Source organism: Ipomoea triloba, chromosome 11 (genome assembly GCF_003576645.1).
Source record: "Ipomoea triloba cultivar NCNSP0323 chromosome 11, ASM357664v1".
NCBI classification, from domain to species: domain Eukaryota; kingdom Viridiplantae; phylum Streptophyta; class Magnoliopsida; order Solanales; family Convolvulaceae; genus Ipomoea; species Ipomoea triloba.
In genome coordinates this window covers 8,693,500-8,712,563 of record NC_044926.1, presented here as the reverse complement: position 1 = coordinate 8,712,563, position 19,064 = coordinate 8,693,500, and the positions used below count along the sequence as shown (strand labels likewise).

General features: G+C 32.7%; 1 protein-coding gene across 1 annotated transcript; it reads left to right on the top strand.

The window, feature by feature from the left end:
- Positions 1 to 14,055: 14,055 nt before the first annotated feature.
- LOC115995577 (putative pentatricopeptide repeat-containing protein At2g02150) lies at positions 14,056 to 18,795 on the top strand. Its single transcript, XM_031234646.1, has 4 exons — positions 14,056 to 16,819; positions 16,930 to 17,191; positions 18,213 to 18,338; positions 18,429 to 18,795. The coding sequence occupies exon 1, from the start codon at positions 14,375 to 14,377 to the stop codon at positions 16,718 to 16,720; it is 2,346 nt and encodes a 781-aa protein (XP_031090506.1). The 5' UTR covers positions 14,056 to 14,374; the 3' UTR covers positions 16,721 to 16,819; positions 16,930 to 17,191; positions 18,213 to 18,338; positions 18,429 to 18,795.
- The last annotated feature ends 269 nt before the right edge of the window (positions 18,796 to 19,064 follow it).

Below are 19,064 nucleotides of genomic sequence, written 5' to 3'. Positions count from 1 at the left end.
GTATTAAAACTTAAAATTTTACAAGTGTGGAATGCGAATACAATTTTGCAAAATTTTGGTATGTTTGAATAAGATTGTTTGTCTATTGCCTTTAAAAACTTATTGGCAATGTTTGGTAACATTATACGTAAGTATCAAACCATTGACTTTTGGTTAAGGATGGATAAATCATTTTCACTCAACCACACCCTCCAAGTTACAATCAACTATGCTATCAACTAATCAAACTCACTAACCCAAGCAGATAACAATTATTTACCAAACACCCCAATTGTTTATACATTAACCAAAAAAATTGATGTCCTTTAACTTTGATCGATAGAAAAAAAGTCAGTGGTAGTTGGGTACGATTAGTGTTGGCTATATTCTTATTATACTTCATCTTGTTGAGCCCTTGAGCTCCCGTGTTGGTTGTTTGATGATTCAACACGTGTTCAAAGTGGCATTGTTTTATCTAATATAATTCTTCACATATCCATTTGCTAAAACGTTGGGTCACTTTACTCAATAAATTGATTAATAATATTTGAATCATTGGACTTTCTCAAATATTACAACACAAACACATATAAAAGGAAAATGATGGATAAGTGTACTATTTTATTTTATTTTTCAAAAATGTGATAAGTGTACTATTGTATTTTCAATGAGTAAAACTCTTTACACATTTTATTTTCAAAAAAAAAAAAAAAAACTCTTTACACATTTTGATTCTATCGAAATGTCAAAATGAAAGGAAAGAACAATTGTGACCCATTTTTTTTAATCAATTAGAGTATATCACATATATTAGCATAATAACAAATAGAGAAAAAATGATAATAAAAGTAAATTACTTCATTTTCAAAAAAAAAAGTAAATTACTTAATAAAAAATACAATGGAAAAAGTAATAATCAATTTATTTAAGGTAAAATGATCCATTAACTCAACATAAGCATATGCACTATGGTTTTTGTGCATACTTCATAATAGAAACTAATCCAAACTCAGTTCAGGTTATGCGCATAGAACTTGACTCTTACTCGAAAGAAGGTTTGGTCAATATCTATTTATTTCTAAACACTACATTTCTTTTAATTGCAGAATTATATCAACTAACCAAGGTGGACATCTTATTTCTAAATGTATACTTATTTTTTATTTTTACGTTATTTTAAAATAAAAATAATTTTCCAGAATAAAATTTTGGTCTACCTAAAAATGGTGGATGGAAATCTTTATTTGCAGTGATTTAAAAAAAAAAAAATTAGTCACTTTTCAATTGACTTTTCTTTCCATTCTAAAAGTGGTATATTTTAATTAGATGTGATCATGTGAATTGTGAAGTTTTTGGTAGGCGAGAATGGGCAATGGAAAATTTCGACTTTTTCTGTGGTATGCCATATGCTTCGAGTGAAACAAATGTGCATATCATTTGATCAATATGAAAAAAAGATGAAAAGTGGGAGAAAATTATTCCAGAAATATTGATAACATTATGTTTTTGTTATAATTTCTTTGTTCATTTTCTTCCTTAGTAGTTAAAAATATTTAAATTTAAATATCATTACCTATGAGTTTGAGCAAAGCTTATGATAGAGTGGACTGATTTTTCTTAGAAAGGATTATGCTTTTGATGGGGTTTGGGGAGAGATGGGTGCGGCTGGCAATGGAGTGTATTACAGCGATCAGTATCAGATTTTATTTGAATGGGAAGAGCATGGCCCAGTATATCCTACTGGGGGGCTTTGTTAAGGGGACCCCTTTATCACCTTATTTGTTTCTTATGGTGGTGGAAGGTCTAAGTGCTCTTTTGAGGCAATAGAAGAATTTGGGTCGGATTAATGGGAGTGGCGGTGGCTCGTGGGAGCTGGAGATATCTTATATGCTTTTTGCAGATGATTGTTTTTTTTGGGCTACGGTGGAAGAAGCAAGGGAAGTAAATGAGGAGTTGCGGTGGTATAAGGAAGTTTTGGGTCAAGAAGTGAATTTTGAGATTTTTACGCTATCTTTTACCGCTAATGTGCAGGAAGATGAACAAATGAGGGTGTCGAAGATATTAGGGGTGCAACAAGGGGATGAGGTAAAATAGGAATTTCACATTTTATTCTCTTTCTTATATCAAAACCACTTTTACAACATTATTTTCACTTCTTAGTTTCTAATTTTCAACATTCTTTAATTTTAAAAGCATTTTAATAATTTTAGTATGACTTGTTAGGAACCTGACTCTCGTATAACAAACTTAAGACTTAGCACAAACAAAGAAACACTTGATCATTGTGTTTAGGCGTGTGTAAACACTATTGTAATAATTTTTTATTTTCTTTACTAAGCAACAAAGGTAATCAAACTAGAACTTTTGAGATACAAAATGATGTCAAATTTCTCAGGTTGCTTCTATGAGAAATTCACCAAAAGAATAACTTAAGATTTTTAGTATGTAAAAATTCTTTTGTATGCAATAGTTTAGTCAATTATCGTTTTCAGAAAAAGTTTTTAAAATTTTCATAACTGAGTCCTAGATTCCTCATTCATTACTCTGGTTTTAAGAAGACATATGAGGTGATGGATATATATAATATAATTCTCATATATTGTCAAGATATATGTTAATTGACTAAACTACTTCATACAAAAGAATTTTTACATAATAAAAATATAAGTTATTCCGTTTGTGAATTTCTCGTAAAAGCAACCTGAGAAATTTGACATCATTTTATATCTCAAAAGTTCTAGTTTGATTACCTTTGTTGCTTAGTAAAGAAAATCGAAAATTGTTAGGATAGTGTTTTCACAAGTCTAAACACAATGATCAAGTGTTTCTTTGTATGTGCTAAGTCAAGTTCCTAACAAGTCATACTAAAGTTATTAAAATGCTTTTAAAATTAAAGAATATTGAAAATAAGAAGCTAAGAAGTGAAAAATAATGCTTTAAAAGTGGTTTTGATATAAGAAGGAGAATGTTTTCAAAAAAAAAAAAAGAAGAGAGAATAAAATGTGAATTTCCTATTGTACCCCTCAAATTTTAACTATTTTAAAAATTTTCCGTTAGTTTTAACGGTCGGGACCAAATACGCCACTTCGTTCATAACTGAGGGACTAAACTCGGATACGGCCATAACTTAGGGACTGAGTCGGAACTTGGTTAAAGCTCAAGAACCAAAGATGCAATTTTCCCTTCTTAAAATCTATTCTTTCATAAAACTAAACAATAGAATACAATTAATATTCTATTCTTTACATATTCCATTTTATATGAAATAGTATTACTATTCCCTTAGAATGCATTTTCGTGAACCAAACATGCTATTAAATTTTTAAAATTATCATAAAAATTAACATCAATTTGATAAAAAATTTAATAAAAGATCAAATGTGATAATGTCAACAAAACTATGAAATTAAATATGATTAAATTTAAAATTAAAGTAAACGTAACAATATTATAATAATAATAATAATAATAATAATAATAATAATAATAATAATAATAATTTCATTTTCATAATTAATGAAGTGGACGTTAATTCCACGGAAGGTAGTTATGTCTAACTAATTAATTAACTATGCACTATAGCCCTCGTGTCATGAAATAATTGGAATAATTATCTTCTCTATATCATTTTTGGAAATTGGTTATTGACACTTTAAGAATGCCAAATCGTGGAAACTGGTGAATAGATAATTTAAAACCTTATATTAACTCTATGTAGCTGACTATAGATTGCAAAATATGTCATTACCCGCCATTAAAACATTATTCTCTTTAATGTATGAAAAAAAGTTAAGCAACTGCTATTTGCTATTTGAATGTGCGTTATAATTGGAGCCCGTTTTGTTATCTTAGTACGCAAACAAGTAGGTAATAAATCAGCATAGATCTTCATAGCTAACTGGCTCAAAACAAGAAAGGCAATAGATAATCCTAATAAAATTATTTTGAAACATTGTGATTACCAAGTTAAATTGTTACAAAATTACAAACTTTCTTTAATAAACAATTTTTGTGGATGATCAATGAAATTGATTAGATTCTTAAGACTCAAGGGAGTTGGATTGTTTAAACCCCAACGAGGCTCAAAAAACTTTGTTACATATTGTTTAGAATATTACTTAACCATTGCGAAACTTCTTTTTTCACGAGACGAATTTGATAGTTACCATAAAAAAGTACATACGGTGTAAATCACACAAAACTTGCGTTATATGTCACTAAGTCATTTTTCATCTAACACACATACAGTTATTAGTACTGTCAAAGCGGGCCGACCCGTCCCACCGCAGGCCTAATTTTTGGCGGACTTTTGTGGGCCGACCCGTTAGGCCCGCGGGCTAGGATTCATACAACCCTAGCCCGCCGACTTTTTTGGTTTTTTTTTAAATATAAATTATAGTGTGTACACGTACTGTACACATGAATATATATTCATGTGTACAGTACATACGTGTACACATGAATATAAATATATATTCATGTGTACATGAATATATATTTATATTCATGTGTACAATGTGTGTATATATATATATATATAATTTTTTTTTACTTGGCCCGCGGGTCAATTTCGGCCCGCCCCATTAGGCCCGCATTTTCGCGGGTCTATTTTTTCATGACCCTAACCCACCCCACTACGGGGCGGCTGTGGGGCGGCTCGCGGATTTCGACCCATTTTGACAGCTCTACAGTTACACATCCAATAAAATTAAAATGATCAATAATATGTGTATTTACATATTACTTCATTTGTTCCAAAAATATTCTAAAAACATACAGTCACACCGATTGATTGCACTAGAAAGTACTATAACGTTATGTGGTCAAAATTTACCAGCCATTAGAATAGCATAGCAGTACTTAATTAATTCACTATAGTTCTAGCTAGCTTTTTTCTATGTTCACAAAATTTAGGTAACAAATTCAGTTTAATTTCTCATTAATAATTATATAGTACGCTTGTCCTTCGTTAATTAATCTTTACATTTATTTTGCCCCAAATTCAAAAAGCATAGGCTTATAGATATATATTGTCCCTCCCTCAATCAGCCTCCATTATAGCGGGCTGTTTGGTAGACTGTAATAAGGGAGGAATTGAATTTAAATTTATTGAATTTGTAAACTACTGCGTTTGGTAGTAGGGAATTGCAACTCCATTTCAACCCCCCCCCATGGGAATTACAATTCAACGAGTTTGGGGAGAAACAGAGTTGAGGTGAGACTATTTTACCCTTCAATAACTATTCTCCATCTGTCATTCACGCCCCATTCACTCCTCTCTCATCTCACATTCACGCCTCTCATTCTCATCTCACATTCACGCCTGGGTAGCAGCAAAACAAACCAAAATATTATTATTATTACTATTATTATTATTATTATTATTATTATTATTATTATTACATAATGGTAAAATCACACTGTTACATTTTCCTATTTACACAATACATTATTATTATTATTATTATTATTATTATTATTATTATTATTACATAATGGTATTTTGGTCATTGTATCATCAATTCCCTTTCAATTCCCTGCACCCATATTTCTGCATACCAAACACTGTAATTGCAATTCATACTTTATTCACCGAATTACAATTCCACCGAATTACAATTCTTTTCCCCCCTAATTCCCTCCTCCCAACCAAACGGGCTGTAGGAGTTAGTTACAAATGGGATATTTTAATAAAATATATGATTAAAGTCTAAACATATATTTAATTATATTTAAGTTTTAATATTCGTGATAATTATACAATGAACACTCATATTGTCATGTATTAAAAACTTTATTATAATCTAGTATGTTTGATTCATGGAATACAGTATGAATGAAATAGTATTCAAGCGAAAGTATAGTTATCGTTGTTTGTTTTTGTTTTCTATTCCCATGAATATTAATTTTGGGAATGAATTATTTCATTTGCAAATGGAATATATATTCCTTAGGGTCCATGATATTAGATATTCTAAAGTTTTTTTTTTTTTTTTATAAAAAAAATAGATATTCTAAAGTTTTCAAGAATAGCTTTTTAATTGTAATATCATAACCTTTTATAGACATGTTTATATACATACACATAGCATTCAATGTATATGATATTTTTTGTCTTTTAAATATGTATTCCATCTGCAACCTTTAAACTAATCAACAACTAAATATGCCAAGCACCTTGTGCTCAAATGGCATGTAGTGGCCTCCCTCAAATGAAAGGTCATGAGTTCGAGCCTCAGTGGAGGAGATACTATAGTGTAATAGGGTTAGTGTATTAAAAAAAAAACAACTAAATACAATTTTTGAAGTCTATATATTTAACAAATCAAACAATGAAATATAATTCATATTATATTCTCGTCTAGTTCATTTATTTATGAAATTATTTTTTTATTTTTTTAAAATTCATACGATTAACCAAATATGTTACTCAACTTTTCATGATCTGGTGCGACGTTGATCTCCCATGCAGTCGTGCAGACATGTATATCGAACCGTATGATGAATCTCAGCGTTGTACTACGTTTACTTCCCAAGGGGTCACCCATCCTATAAGTCAAGCACACTTAACCATGAAATTCTTTGATTATCTAGTTGTTATATCCTTCTTAAAACTAATTGGTGATAAGTAAGTGAACATTAACAATTTAATCATATCCCTCCATGGTAAACTACAACATCACTTGGCCGACGCCCAACACATACACTTATGAGTGCTCTAAGGTGCACTTTTGAGTGATATTTAGTGCACTTAGTGTTGCACCACTCAATAATGTGTCTATTGAACCCACCACATTTGTTTCCTTTGAGTGTTGCATCACAGAACACTCATAAGTGCACCGCACACTAGCCTTTAGTGGACCACCAAAATATACCAAGTGTATTTCTGGGGTGCACTAAGAGTGTATTTGGAAAGCATGAAAATGATTTCTGAAAAAGGAGTCATTTTCTAGAAAACAGTTTCATTTTCTGTGTTTTGTTGCATTCTGGAAAGCTGTCTTTGTGTGTTGGATTCATTTTCTAGAAAATGAGTAGAATTGTATAATTAAATATTTTTATTATTTTATTTAAAATATAAAATAATATAAAAATATATAAAATAAAATAAAAAAAACAAAGGTCCTGGCTCTGGTTTTTGCTGGAATGGGTGAGATGGCCGAGAAAGGGCGAGACAACCATTTTGGCCATTCCAAAAAATGACTTCCGGACAAAAAATCTTGAATTCATTTTCCAGAAAAATGAACTGATTTTCCTTGATCAACAGAAAATGATTTCCGTTGACTGCATTTTCTGAACGTTGCCAAACACCAAAAGCCCGAAAAATGATTTCCGAAAATCATTTTACGGGCTACCAAACACCCTAAGTCCTAATATAGTAATATGTGGTGCACTTATGAGTGATATGTGGTGCACTTAGTATTGCACCACTCAAAATGTCTATTGAACCCACCGCATTTTTTACTTTTTGATGGTGCACCATGGAGCACTCACAAATGCACCACACACCAGCATTTAGTGCGTCATCGAAACATACATGATCAACAAAATTACAAAATTTTCACGGTATTTTTCTCATCTTCATTGATTCCCATCTGTATTATCTGAGCTCATCCTATGGTTTTGATATGTCGCACGACCGCATGGAGATCCATCAACACCGCATCTGAACCAGTAAATATATATAATTTGTGTTGTTGTGCATAATGGTCCAAAAGCAACAAATGGTGGGATCTTTCATCTTTGTCCAAAAATAATTTGTATATTAGCCAAATTAAGAGGCGATAATGTGATATATATTAGCCTATTACGCAATCCTATCCCAAGCAAACTACCCAAAACTAAAAAAAAAAACCCAAAGTAAAACTGGACCAAAAATGCTTTTTTATTTTTTACTAGTATTTTTATTAGTGTGTGTCACGTGTGTTGCATAAAATAAATTTGTGCAATTATACTATTATACCTTAAGTAATCAATTCATCATAGTTCTTGAACTTAGAAAGATCTCCAGACCTGCCAAGAGCCGTTCCCTATTTTTGAACCTGAGCTCATAAAACATTACACAAGCAAAATGGTAAGAAATCTTAGAAAAAGGTCAATAAAATTTTTTTAAAACTCAAAAAAAAAAAAAAAAGAAAAAGAAGATGTTTTCATGATTATATAGTCATGATTTTTTTATAAGGAAAATTTTAAAAATAAATATCATGATTATATTATGACAAAAAAAATAAAAATAGATAGTAACGTTTTTAAAATAAAATAAAAGTTTTATGAGTAATCTGTGATTTTTATTGTTTCACATTTTTACTATTAAGTTATTTGGTTGAAACCTTCAGATTTGGTTTTGAGCGTAGGATGAAGAAGTACGATCCGACGGCGATATCACACGGCTTGTCCCCTGCGGAGCCAACACGAGACGAAATTGTGCGGGGGCCACCTTTAGCCTGCTTCCACATCCTTAATAACCTTCCCTTATTGACCCCTAACCTGCAGACCAAATGCTTTTTTATTGGCTTTTATAATTTAAAATGTAATTAATATAATAATGTTTATTAGTATACATATAACATGGAATCATTATACTTCACTCTGATTCATTTCAACACATTTCATAAGCCATATACAAATGGAATTAACTTCAATTGACCAAATCTTGTATTCACTACGTTTGGATTGTCCCTTAATGATGAATATATTAAGATTGATCCAAGAAGAGAGATACAAAGCATGCATGGTCCATGGAGCAAAGGTGCAAGAGTAAAGGTGACATGGACATGGTGTGAAAGATCAAGTAGAGGATGAAGGACCGAAGAGCAAAGATATATAGGCGAGGGACGATGGACTCCTGGGGTTGGCAGCAGCTAGCAATCCCCGCAGTCCATCCTGAGGCCCGACTAGTGGGCCTTGACACATCTTTTCTAGAAGTTTGTTAGGGGCTTTGGCCTTGTAAAATTAATACAGTAATAATTATCATTGTCATAATTTAGACATAATCATGTTCTCTCCTATACACAACCTGAAATACACAAACATACATCATGTTATTTTACTACACAATCTCGCAATACTCTTACATTAATCCAAATAATCTCCTTACAAGTTCGTTGTCTTATTGGACCATTAGATGTTGTTCGGTGATCTTTTTTGTCGTTTTTGGCTTCTCTAATTAGACCATTGGATGTTATTTTGAGGGCGTTTCAATCCTCTGGGAGTTGGAGCATGTTTCCTGATTTTGTTAGTGGGCTTGGTGCTACATTGGGGTCTTCTAGTGCTCATGATGGAGTTGATGTTGGATTTGGTTGTCATTGTGTGTTTGTTTGTTGTTGTTTAAAAAAAAAATGTATAGACATGCTTGTCACTTTGTTTGATTGTATATATATTTTGCTCTTATTTTAGATTCTATTATCATTATTGTTGTCAGTTTGAACGTATTTTAGCCTTTTAGATTTTTTCCATGCTCATTGTAATTGTAGCTTTGGCTGCTCGCTTGTATTAGGTGCTTTCCTTTTGTTCGTTTTGTCTTTGTAGGAGTTGTACTTTTAAACCCTTGGACCTTGTTCTTTCTTTTTTATTTTTAATAAAGATAGTTTGCTTTAAAAAAAAAACATAATACACTTGTAAATCACAAAACAATCAAACGTCTTAAATTATAAAACAAATAAATTCTAAATAAGTCAGTTTATGACAGAAAATTTTCCTAGTTAAATGTTCTATAACACTTATAAATGGTTTTGATTCGAGCAACAACAACTTCATATGTGTACACATTTTTCTAACAAAAGGTGTAGAAAGGAATGGATCAATGCCAAAATCATATATCTATAATGCTCTATATAATGGCCACTTTTTCCTTCACCATCCACTTTCTTCCTCAAAATAATGTGAGGAATTGAAATGGATATATAATTGTCCTTTTGGGCGTGGGTGGTGGTTGTTGGAGTGTTGACTGGGGAAGTGGGAATGAAAATTAAAGCATATGTTATAATAATAATAATTGATTATTTGAGAGTTGATAATTGACACTTCACTAACTGGAATTGACATTATAGAATTAGCTAGGATTAGTTTGACTGGTGCCACGTGGTGTTTGCATGATTAACTTGTGCGTACGTATAGTAGCACAAAACATCTTATTTGACACCTCTTTTGCACACAAGTATGTCGACAGGGTCACAGGAACAGCCTCTTAGTCTTTAACTACACAATTGAATTCTCCAAGTTCTAGAAATGTGCATAAAAAAAAAATGTGCATAAAAAGTTGGTCGCGCTTTGGTTTAAAGGAAGACCAAACTCCTACTATTTGAGATAGAATCAAAGTCAATCTCAAAAGAATTGCACTTTAATACTAAGGGGTTTTTTTCCACTTTTCTTTCATCAATTCTTTATTTCCATTTTTCCAAAAAAAAAAAAAAGTGAATTCCATTTGAAAAAGTAAACAAAAGAATAAAAGAAAAAAAAAAAGAGGAGAAATTATAATTTTGATCCAAACGTATAAGGTAATAGTAGGCACAACCTTTATGTTATGGCAAAAACTTGTGTGAAACCGTCTCACCGTGAGACTGGTCGGGTCGAGTCGGTGTGAAACTATGATATTTATACGCTCAAATATTATACTAATCAAGAATAAAATTTTTGTTACATATAATGGTAAATGTAATACTTTTAGGATGTGTTTGGAAGTTCGAAAAATGATTTCCGGAAATCATTTTCCTGACTTTGGGTGTTTGGCAACCACTGGAAAATCCAGTCAACAGAAAATGATTTCCGTTGACCGGGAAAAATAAGCCCAATATGGCAGAAAATGACTTCCACCAAATTTGGGCGAAAGTCATTTTCCGCCAATAACACAGCCACACGGATCAACATTTCCGGAGGAAACCAAATCGTGTTTCCGCTAGAAACAGGGTTTTTAATTATAAATATTATTTTTAATATTATTATAAATATTTTAATATTTTAATTAAAATAATAAAAATATATAATTATATATTTCTACCCATTTCCCGGAAAATAAACCAAACACACAAAGACAGTTTTCTAGAATGTAACCAAACACTAGAAATGAAACCATTTTCCGAAAAATGACTCATTTTCCAGAAGTCATTTTCTTGTTTTCCAAACACACCATTAAAGTAAAATGTAATACTTTTACATTTCGATTTAAAAGTATTACATTTTTCCTCAAAATTAGCATCATATTTTTCTTATAAGTAAGGGAAACATTACTTATTACGGAAAATGTAATACTTTTGGCCAAGGACCTTGTGGTCCAGTGGCATCAAACCCTTTCCTTTAATAGGTTGAGAAAGTAGTTATAAACAGATACTGCATTGTAATAGAGTTAGTAGTATTCAAAAAAAAAATGTAATACTTTTAGAGTTAATTCCATTTTTGTCCTAGATTTATAGGTTTCATTCCACTTTTAGTTCTTTTTTTTCAAAAGATCACATTTTGGTCATAGTATTATTGTGGCATGACCATTTTTGGTCCTTTATCAACAAAATTGTTAAAATTCTCATAAATGCAAGGGCATTTCGGTCTTCAAATAGGGATTTTTTTCAAAAAAAATAAAATAAAAATAAAAATATAGCGGATCAACTTACTTTTTAAAAAAAAGAGATTAAAAAGCCCTTGTATTTAACGTCATTTTAACGATTTTGTTGGAGGACAAAAAATGGTCATGCCACAATAATACTATGACCAAATGTGGATGTTTTAATAAATAAAAAAAAAAGGCAAAAAGTGAACTACCACCTATAAATCTAGAACCAAAAATGGAATTAACTCATACTTTTACATCAAAATGTAAAATTATTACTATACATTTTTCTTCAAAAGTATTATATTTTGTCTTATAAGTGACAAAAGTTTTATTCCTAATTAGTATTATATTTGAGCATATAAGTATGACATTTGCATGTTGATTCAACCGGCCCGACCCGTCTCACAAATAAGTATCCGTACGTGAGACGGTCTCACACAAGTGTGACCCTTATATTATAGGCATTACCATTTTTTATTCCGGATTTGAAGATAAAGTATTTTTTTTTCTAATGTCAAATAGGCTTATCTATTAATCAACGAGTATTCAATTTATACCTTGGATTAAAATATAATTTAATTTGACACATTAACTCTAAAAAAAAATAAAAAATCAGTTGGCATTTTTTCATATTTTTCCTAAGTAACCCTTCCACAATGCTACCATGAAATTAAATAAAAATAACTTTGCTGACTTGGTGAACAAGAATCCGTCAAATTTGATCTCGCCATCCATGTGATGCAAATCTATTTAATGAAAATTCGCTATTAGTGGATTGAATATGAATGTTACTTTTCAAAATTCACTAAATTCAATTTGTTCCACTAATCCGCTATATGTGTGCATGTGTGTGTCCAAAATCAGGTGAGAACCTGTAGACAAATTCAAATTATTGATCTAGTATATCTAATGGTTGAAAATAAACAAAAATTTGTAATATTTATGAAAATGACCCCGCTCAATTTTTTTACTTGATTTTCTATCCATCAGATATTGCATATCAATGATTTGGATTTGTCTACAAGTTCTCACATAGAGAGTGTGGTTCTCACTTCAAAACTTAAGGAGCATTAGTTCAATACGTGTGTATAATTTCAACACTTAAGTGCATAAGTTCGAGACATTTAAGATCATTCACATCCATAATGCTAGGAAGCGCATTTTAAAAAAAAAATATTTCCTTCATTTTGAGATGTTGATCTAATATAGATTAACAGCTCAAATCCCACCCCATTTTCACCTGGAAAACCTTTCGCACATGAACCATCCCCTGTGTGTGTGTATATATATAGGGGTTGGTTCTAGTGCGAAAGATCTCTCAAGTGAAAGATGGGGTTAGATCTGAGTTGTTGATCAAATTTAGATCGACGGCTCAAATCAATGAAAATACAAAAAAAAAAAAAAACTTTATTATAAACCCAGGATCTGCTATTGGCGCTCATCTATTCTCTTCTATGTTACTTTGGCAATGTCCATTAACTGATTGCTGAAACATGATTGGAAAATGGTAGTGGTTGTATTTTGGGATTGTACAGAAAAAATAAAAAAAAAGGCATGTGCTCAATTAAAGAAGCAAATTGTAAAAACGGCGCACCTTAAGAAGGAAAACCACACACCTAAAATTAGACCGACGCACTTTAAGATGGAAAACCATGCACATAAAGCTTTAGGCAGATGCACCTTAAGCACACAGATCACACACCTTTCAAAGGAAAACCACGAACCTAAAGCTTTAGACCGACACACCTTAAGTTTTAACAACTGATGCACCTTAAGCACAAAAACCATGCATCTTAAATTTGACCTAGATGCAAAAGAAAAAAAAAAACAAATTGCCATCATATTTTTTAATCTGTGTTTAATCTGGGTTGTTGATTTTGATTAGATCAATGACTGAGATTAAACCTCATCTTTTACTTGAACCAAGGTAGTGCATAATCTTATATACGTAGTTAAACAACCTTTGTGAACCAAGGTTTAAGGTTCACTCTCAAGCCTATACTACTGAAAAATTTCGGATATGTAGCTAAACAACCTTAAATATGAGATTCTACACATACCCGGAGTAGGGTTTTAAATTTTCAACTAAATTGTAACAAATAAATAGAATATTTTTAACTAATATACTTGTGATGAAGATGGTTTACTTGGGAAGAAGGTGATGGGCAAGATCTAACAAAAGATTTAGAGGACTCATTCTTGTGCTAACTAACCAATCAAAAGACACAACACGTAGCACTGTTGGCTTTGGAGTTGCACCAGCTGAAGGGTTTTGTTGGTTGGAAGCGAGTACCGTGTGGTACAAAGAAAAGATAAAGAAGAACACAGTAAAATTATGTTGGGGGAAAACTCATAGAAGACACGTGAAGAAGAAAAAAATTAATGAAAAAAGAATTCGAATCAATGATCTTTAACTACCCAACACTGCTCACTCGTGTTTTTAAATTAGAGAATATATTTTAACGTGTCTCTAAATTTCCTAGAATTGGAGACGTGTTCTCCATTTTGAATTTACAAAACTAATCTAGGTAAAAAAAAATTTCTTATTTTTATTCTCAAAATTTTCAATTTTCTAGAAAATTAGGAAAGTTTTCTTATTGCCTATGAGTCTCCTTAACAGGTGGCCTAAGAGGAACGGGCTTAGCAGAGGAGTCCAATACCCGTTTTCCAAACGGGTCAAACCCACGGAAAACCACCAAAACCTCCATTACCAGCACCTGAACCTGAGCCTAAACCCTAAGCCTCCATTAGCAACACTCGAAAACGGCACCGTTTCGCATGATGAATGCTTATAGCTGGAGCGTAAATGGAGCCAATTAATAAAGCCAATATTGTTGCTTCAGCGCTGTTCGAACAATGTTCGTTCTATTCCAAAGATTATTGCGAATCAGACACAGAAGCAACTCTCACCGCGTAGTAAGCCCATTTTCACACAATCTTTTGATATTTGTTAATGATCTCCTTTGCTTTTTCCAATGTCCATTCGCCAGAAACGCCAAATTCAGTACTTTCGACGGAGTTTTCTTCGATGACGAAATGATGAAGAAAATTGTGCGTGAGGGTAAGTGGGAAGATTCTAGAATATTGCGACTCTTTGACTCTGCTTTAGCTCCCATTTGGGTCTCCAGAATCCTGGTGGAGTTGAAACGAGAACCTAGGTTAGCTCTTAACTTGTTTAATTGGGCAAAAACGCGGAGTTCATTTCGTCATACGACAGAGAGTTATTGTCTGATTGCTCACATTTTGTTTTGTTCAAGAATGTACAATGATGCAAGCAGTGTTCTAAAAGAATTGATTAGTTTGAATAATGGAAACAAGGCCGCAATTCCTTGTTCTCATATACTTGATATCCTGTGGTCAACTAGAAATGTCTGTGTTCCAGGTTATGGGATCTTTGATGCTTTTTTCAGTGTTCTGGTTGAATTGGGGTTTCTAGAGGATGCTTATGGGTGCTTTTTAAGGATGAGAAGTTTTAGAGTATTTCCGAAAATCCGATCCTGCAATCATCTTTTGGATAGACTTTGGAAGGCGGGAGATCAAGATTTCTCTTGGCGTTTTTTTGAGGATTTGATTGCTGCTGGGCCATCTCCAAACGTTTATACGTATAATATAATGATTGGTTATTTGTGTAAAGAAGGGGACTTGGATGCCGCAAGAAGATTATTTGTACAGATGAAAGAGAACGGGGTTAATCCTGATGTTGTTACGTATAATTCTCTTATTGATGGGACTGGAAAGCTAGGGGAGCTTCAGGAAATGGTTTCTATATATGAGGAAATGAAGGAAGCTGGGTGTCCTCCGTGTGTAGTAACATATAATACTTTGATTAATTGCTTTTGTAAATATGACAAAATGGACTTGGCATTTAACTATCTGAATGAGATGAAGAAAAGTAGTCTAAAACCCAATGTTGTGACTTATAGCATATTTGTCGATGCTTTCTGCAAAGAAGGGATGCTGCAAGAAGCGATGAAATTTTTCATTGACATGAGGCGAGTCGGTCTCATTCCCAATGAGTTCACTTACACTTCTTTAATTGATGCAAACTGCAAAGCGGGGAAAATGGGCGAAGTTTTGATCCTAGTCAAAGAGATGTTAGAAGTGGGGTTTGAGTTGAACATAGTTACCTACACGGCATTGCTTGATGGCCTTTGTGAAGAAGGGAAGCTTAGAGATGCCGAAGAAGTTTTTAGAATAATATTAAAAGATGGGATCATCCCTAATGAAAAATTATATACTGCTCTTGCACATGGGTATATGAAATCGAAAAAGTTAGAAGATGCTATGAACATTTTGGAACAAATGAAGGAAAAGAATATCAGGCCAGATGTATTACTCTATGGAACTATCGTATGGGGTCTTTGCAACCAAGGAAAGTTTGAGGATGCAAAGATTTTTTTTCATGAAATGGAGGGGCAAGGTATAGAAGCAACTTCTGTCGTATATACCACACTCATTGATGCTTGGTTTAAGGCTGGAAAATCCACAGAAGCACGCAACCTGCTAAGTGAGATGCAGAAAAGAAATATTGCCCCTACTGTAGTGACATATTGTGCAGTAATTGATGGTTTGTGTAGTTCAGGGTTTGTTCAGGAAGCAATTGATCATTTTAATAATATGCCAAACATTGGTTTGCAACCTAATCTGATGGTTTACACGGCACTTATTGATGGTCTCTGTAAAAATAAATTTCTAGAGGCTGCTAAAAACCTTTTTGATGAAATGCTTGACAAAGGTTTGCTTCCTGATAAAGCTGCTTATACATCTCTGATTGATGGAAACATGAAGCAGGGAAATGTTCAAGATGCCTTGCTTTTGAAGAAAAGAATGATTGAAAACGGTATTGAGCTTGATCTTGTTGCCTATAGCTGTTTGATTTGTGGTCTTTCAAGAAATGGTCAAGTGGAGCAAGCAAGATGTTTGCTTGATGAGATGATTGAGAAGGGTGTTTCTCCCGATGGTATTATTTATCAGTGTCTCATAAGAAAATATTATGAACTTGGTAATACAGATGAAGCTCTTTTCTTGCAGAGTGAGATGGTGAAAAGAGGCTGTACGGCCATAAAAAGTGAAAATGATGTTCAAAATACATCTAAACTTGGTAATACAGATGAAGCTCTTTTCTTGCAGAATGAACTAGTGAAAAGTGGCAGTACAAATGTCACAAGTGAATATGATCAAAATACAAACCTAAGAGTGTAATTATTGGACATGTAGCATTTTCATATGAAGGGAAAGAGTGAAACCTAAAGAAACGGCTGTCTGTTTCTATGCCAACACTTCTTGATCTTCCAAACTATGGTGAGTAGTGCCTCTTTCATCTTTAACTTGCTGACTTTTTAGGTCCAACTTTGTGAAGTTATATTTCTTCACGTTTTAGGTCTCATAACTGCTTGTTCTGTCATTGATAGGTGATGCTGACTTGTATACATGCATGGAACCTGGTTAAAGTGATAACTGTCATATGTGAATGATTCTATGGTGAAAGGATGGATTTGCTCGTCCAGCTATGTGATCATCATTGACAGTTAGGCCATGATTCAAGCCTTGAAAACCTGTTTGAAAAGCAGAGTTTAGGTTACCTACGTATTTATCCTCCAAATCCTGCATATTGTGGCAGCCTTGTGCACGGGGTCTGACCTTAATGATATTGCCTTTGATGCAGAAATAACGGTAACTCCTCAGTGTTTTAGTTAGAAATTTTATTATATGTAGGAGTTGAATAATCAGTGGAATGCTTTGTTTTTATCGGGTATTGTTTAGCTAACAGGATCATACTGAAAAGAAGTTGAATATGCACTTTTCAATGAAAAAGAAATCCTTTTTTGAAAAAAAAAAAAAAAAAACACACACACATATGGTTTACTATATTCGCTAGCTCTTGCGTGATCATTTGCTTTCAGGGTCTAAGCATGCTTCAATATTAGCCATTGAGCATTATTGACTGTTAGGCAGTAAAGTGAGTTAGGAGTGCTCTTCAGTTCTGCCTAAACATTGAATATATGCCATTACCAAAACTCTAAAGTCAAAACTTAGATTATATGGAGTATAACTTTGAGTTTCTGTGAGTCGTACCTTGAGGGGTGGTTTTAGTGGTTGGTATGTATGTACCAGTTATATCTAGAGAATGTATGACTGCAACTAAAGTAGCTGCTTGTGTAATAGAACAGTTCCTAGCAATCAGAAAGTCAGAAACTATATTTGTTTCTCATTGACCGACAATAAAGGGGTGATGCTTGTGAAGATTAAATAAACAAGTGCCCTGTAGTTTTCAGTAATGACATGAGTAAAAGCCTTTAGTTAATGTCTCCATGCCTCCACCTAGGAAAGTGAAGCTGCATAAATAGCTTATCAAAATAAAATGCCTTTAGAGTATGTTGTGATAAATGAAAAGTGTAATCTGTTTGTCCTCAGGGCACATGTAAGTAACTAGAGTAGATGACTTGTATAGCTGGAGCAAGCCGGTTATCCATTCATTAAGTTTTTGTACATTCTCTTATTTTCATCTACCATTGCTACACTTGCACACACGGATATCGTTATTTGGACTAGCCTTACAATGGTCATGAAGTGCTCTTACAATTTCTTGTATTGATCAGCAAAGAGAGTGTAAAAGATTCCAGGAATGGAATTTGATCCACACCTCGGGTTTTTTGTGTATTTTGTTGACCAAGTTTTCTTCTTTTGCATACAGAGTGCAGTGGCAGCTTTGAACATGAGTTATGCTGCCTGCCAAAAGAAACTACTTGTGTGTTTGTACGTTGTAGTGGACAGACTCACAGACATGCTTATGGATGTGTGATTACTTTGGTGTTCCAGGGTAAGTCCTTCAAAGTTGAATAGACTGCAATTTTTTACCACTTGCCTATTTCTTACTCAGCTTTATATATTTTTATTTTTAAACTTGCAGAGATACATGTAATTGTAAAGTACCTTGGAAGGGCATGTAGAATTATGCTGAAGCATTTTTTATTAGTGAGTTCGCAGCCAGCCACGAAGCATTATAACAATTGAACACCATCTCATACCCACCCTTCATCCTCATGTGTTCTAATCAAATGATGTATTGTGGATTGATTGGTCATCAAACATTTTCAACATTTACAGATTCTAACAAGGACTTGTACTTTTGAAGTTCACCATTCACCCATAGGAATACAAATAGGAACATCTGGGTATGTTTGGGTCACGAGAAATCAAAATCATAGTTATTGTGAGTTTAATTTAATTAACATTTTAAAAAAATACTACTATAGAATTTGATTATTTTTTCAAAACTCTAATTCTCTAATTAAAAATGAGTATTTAATTTTTAAGTATGAATTGGTGATTTTGATTTTTTTTATTCTTATGGGTGCTATTAGAATTAATTACCTTAATTTTTTGTTTTGTATTTTTAAAACCTTAATTCTCGTTTATAACCAAACATTAATATTAATAATCATTTGAACATTAATATTAATGATCATTCAAATTTCACTCTCATGTACTTTTACCAAAATTCATTATCATTGCTAAGTATTTGATTCTTATTTCAATTTTAATT

Excerpts from the sequence above, each read along its gene's own strand:
- LOC115995577 (XM_031234646.1), top strand. The coding sequence starts at position 14,375 with ATGTTCGTTCTATTCCAAAGATTATTGCGAATCAGACACAGAAGCAAC.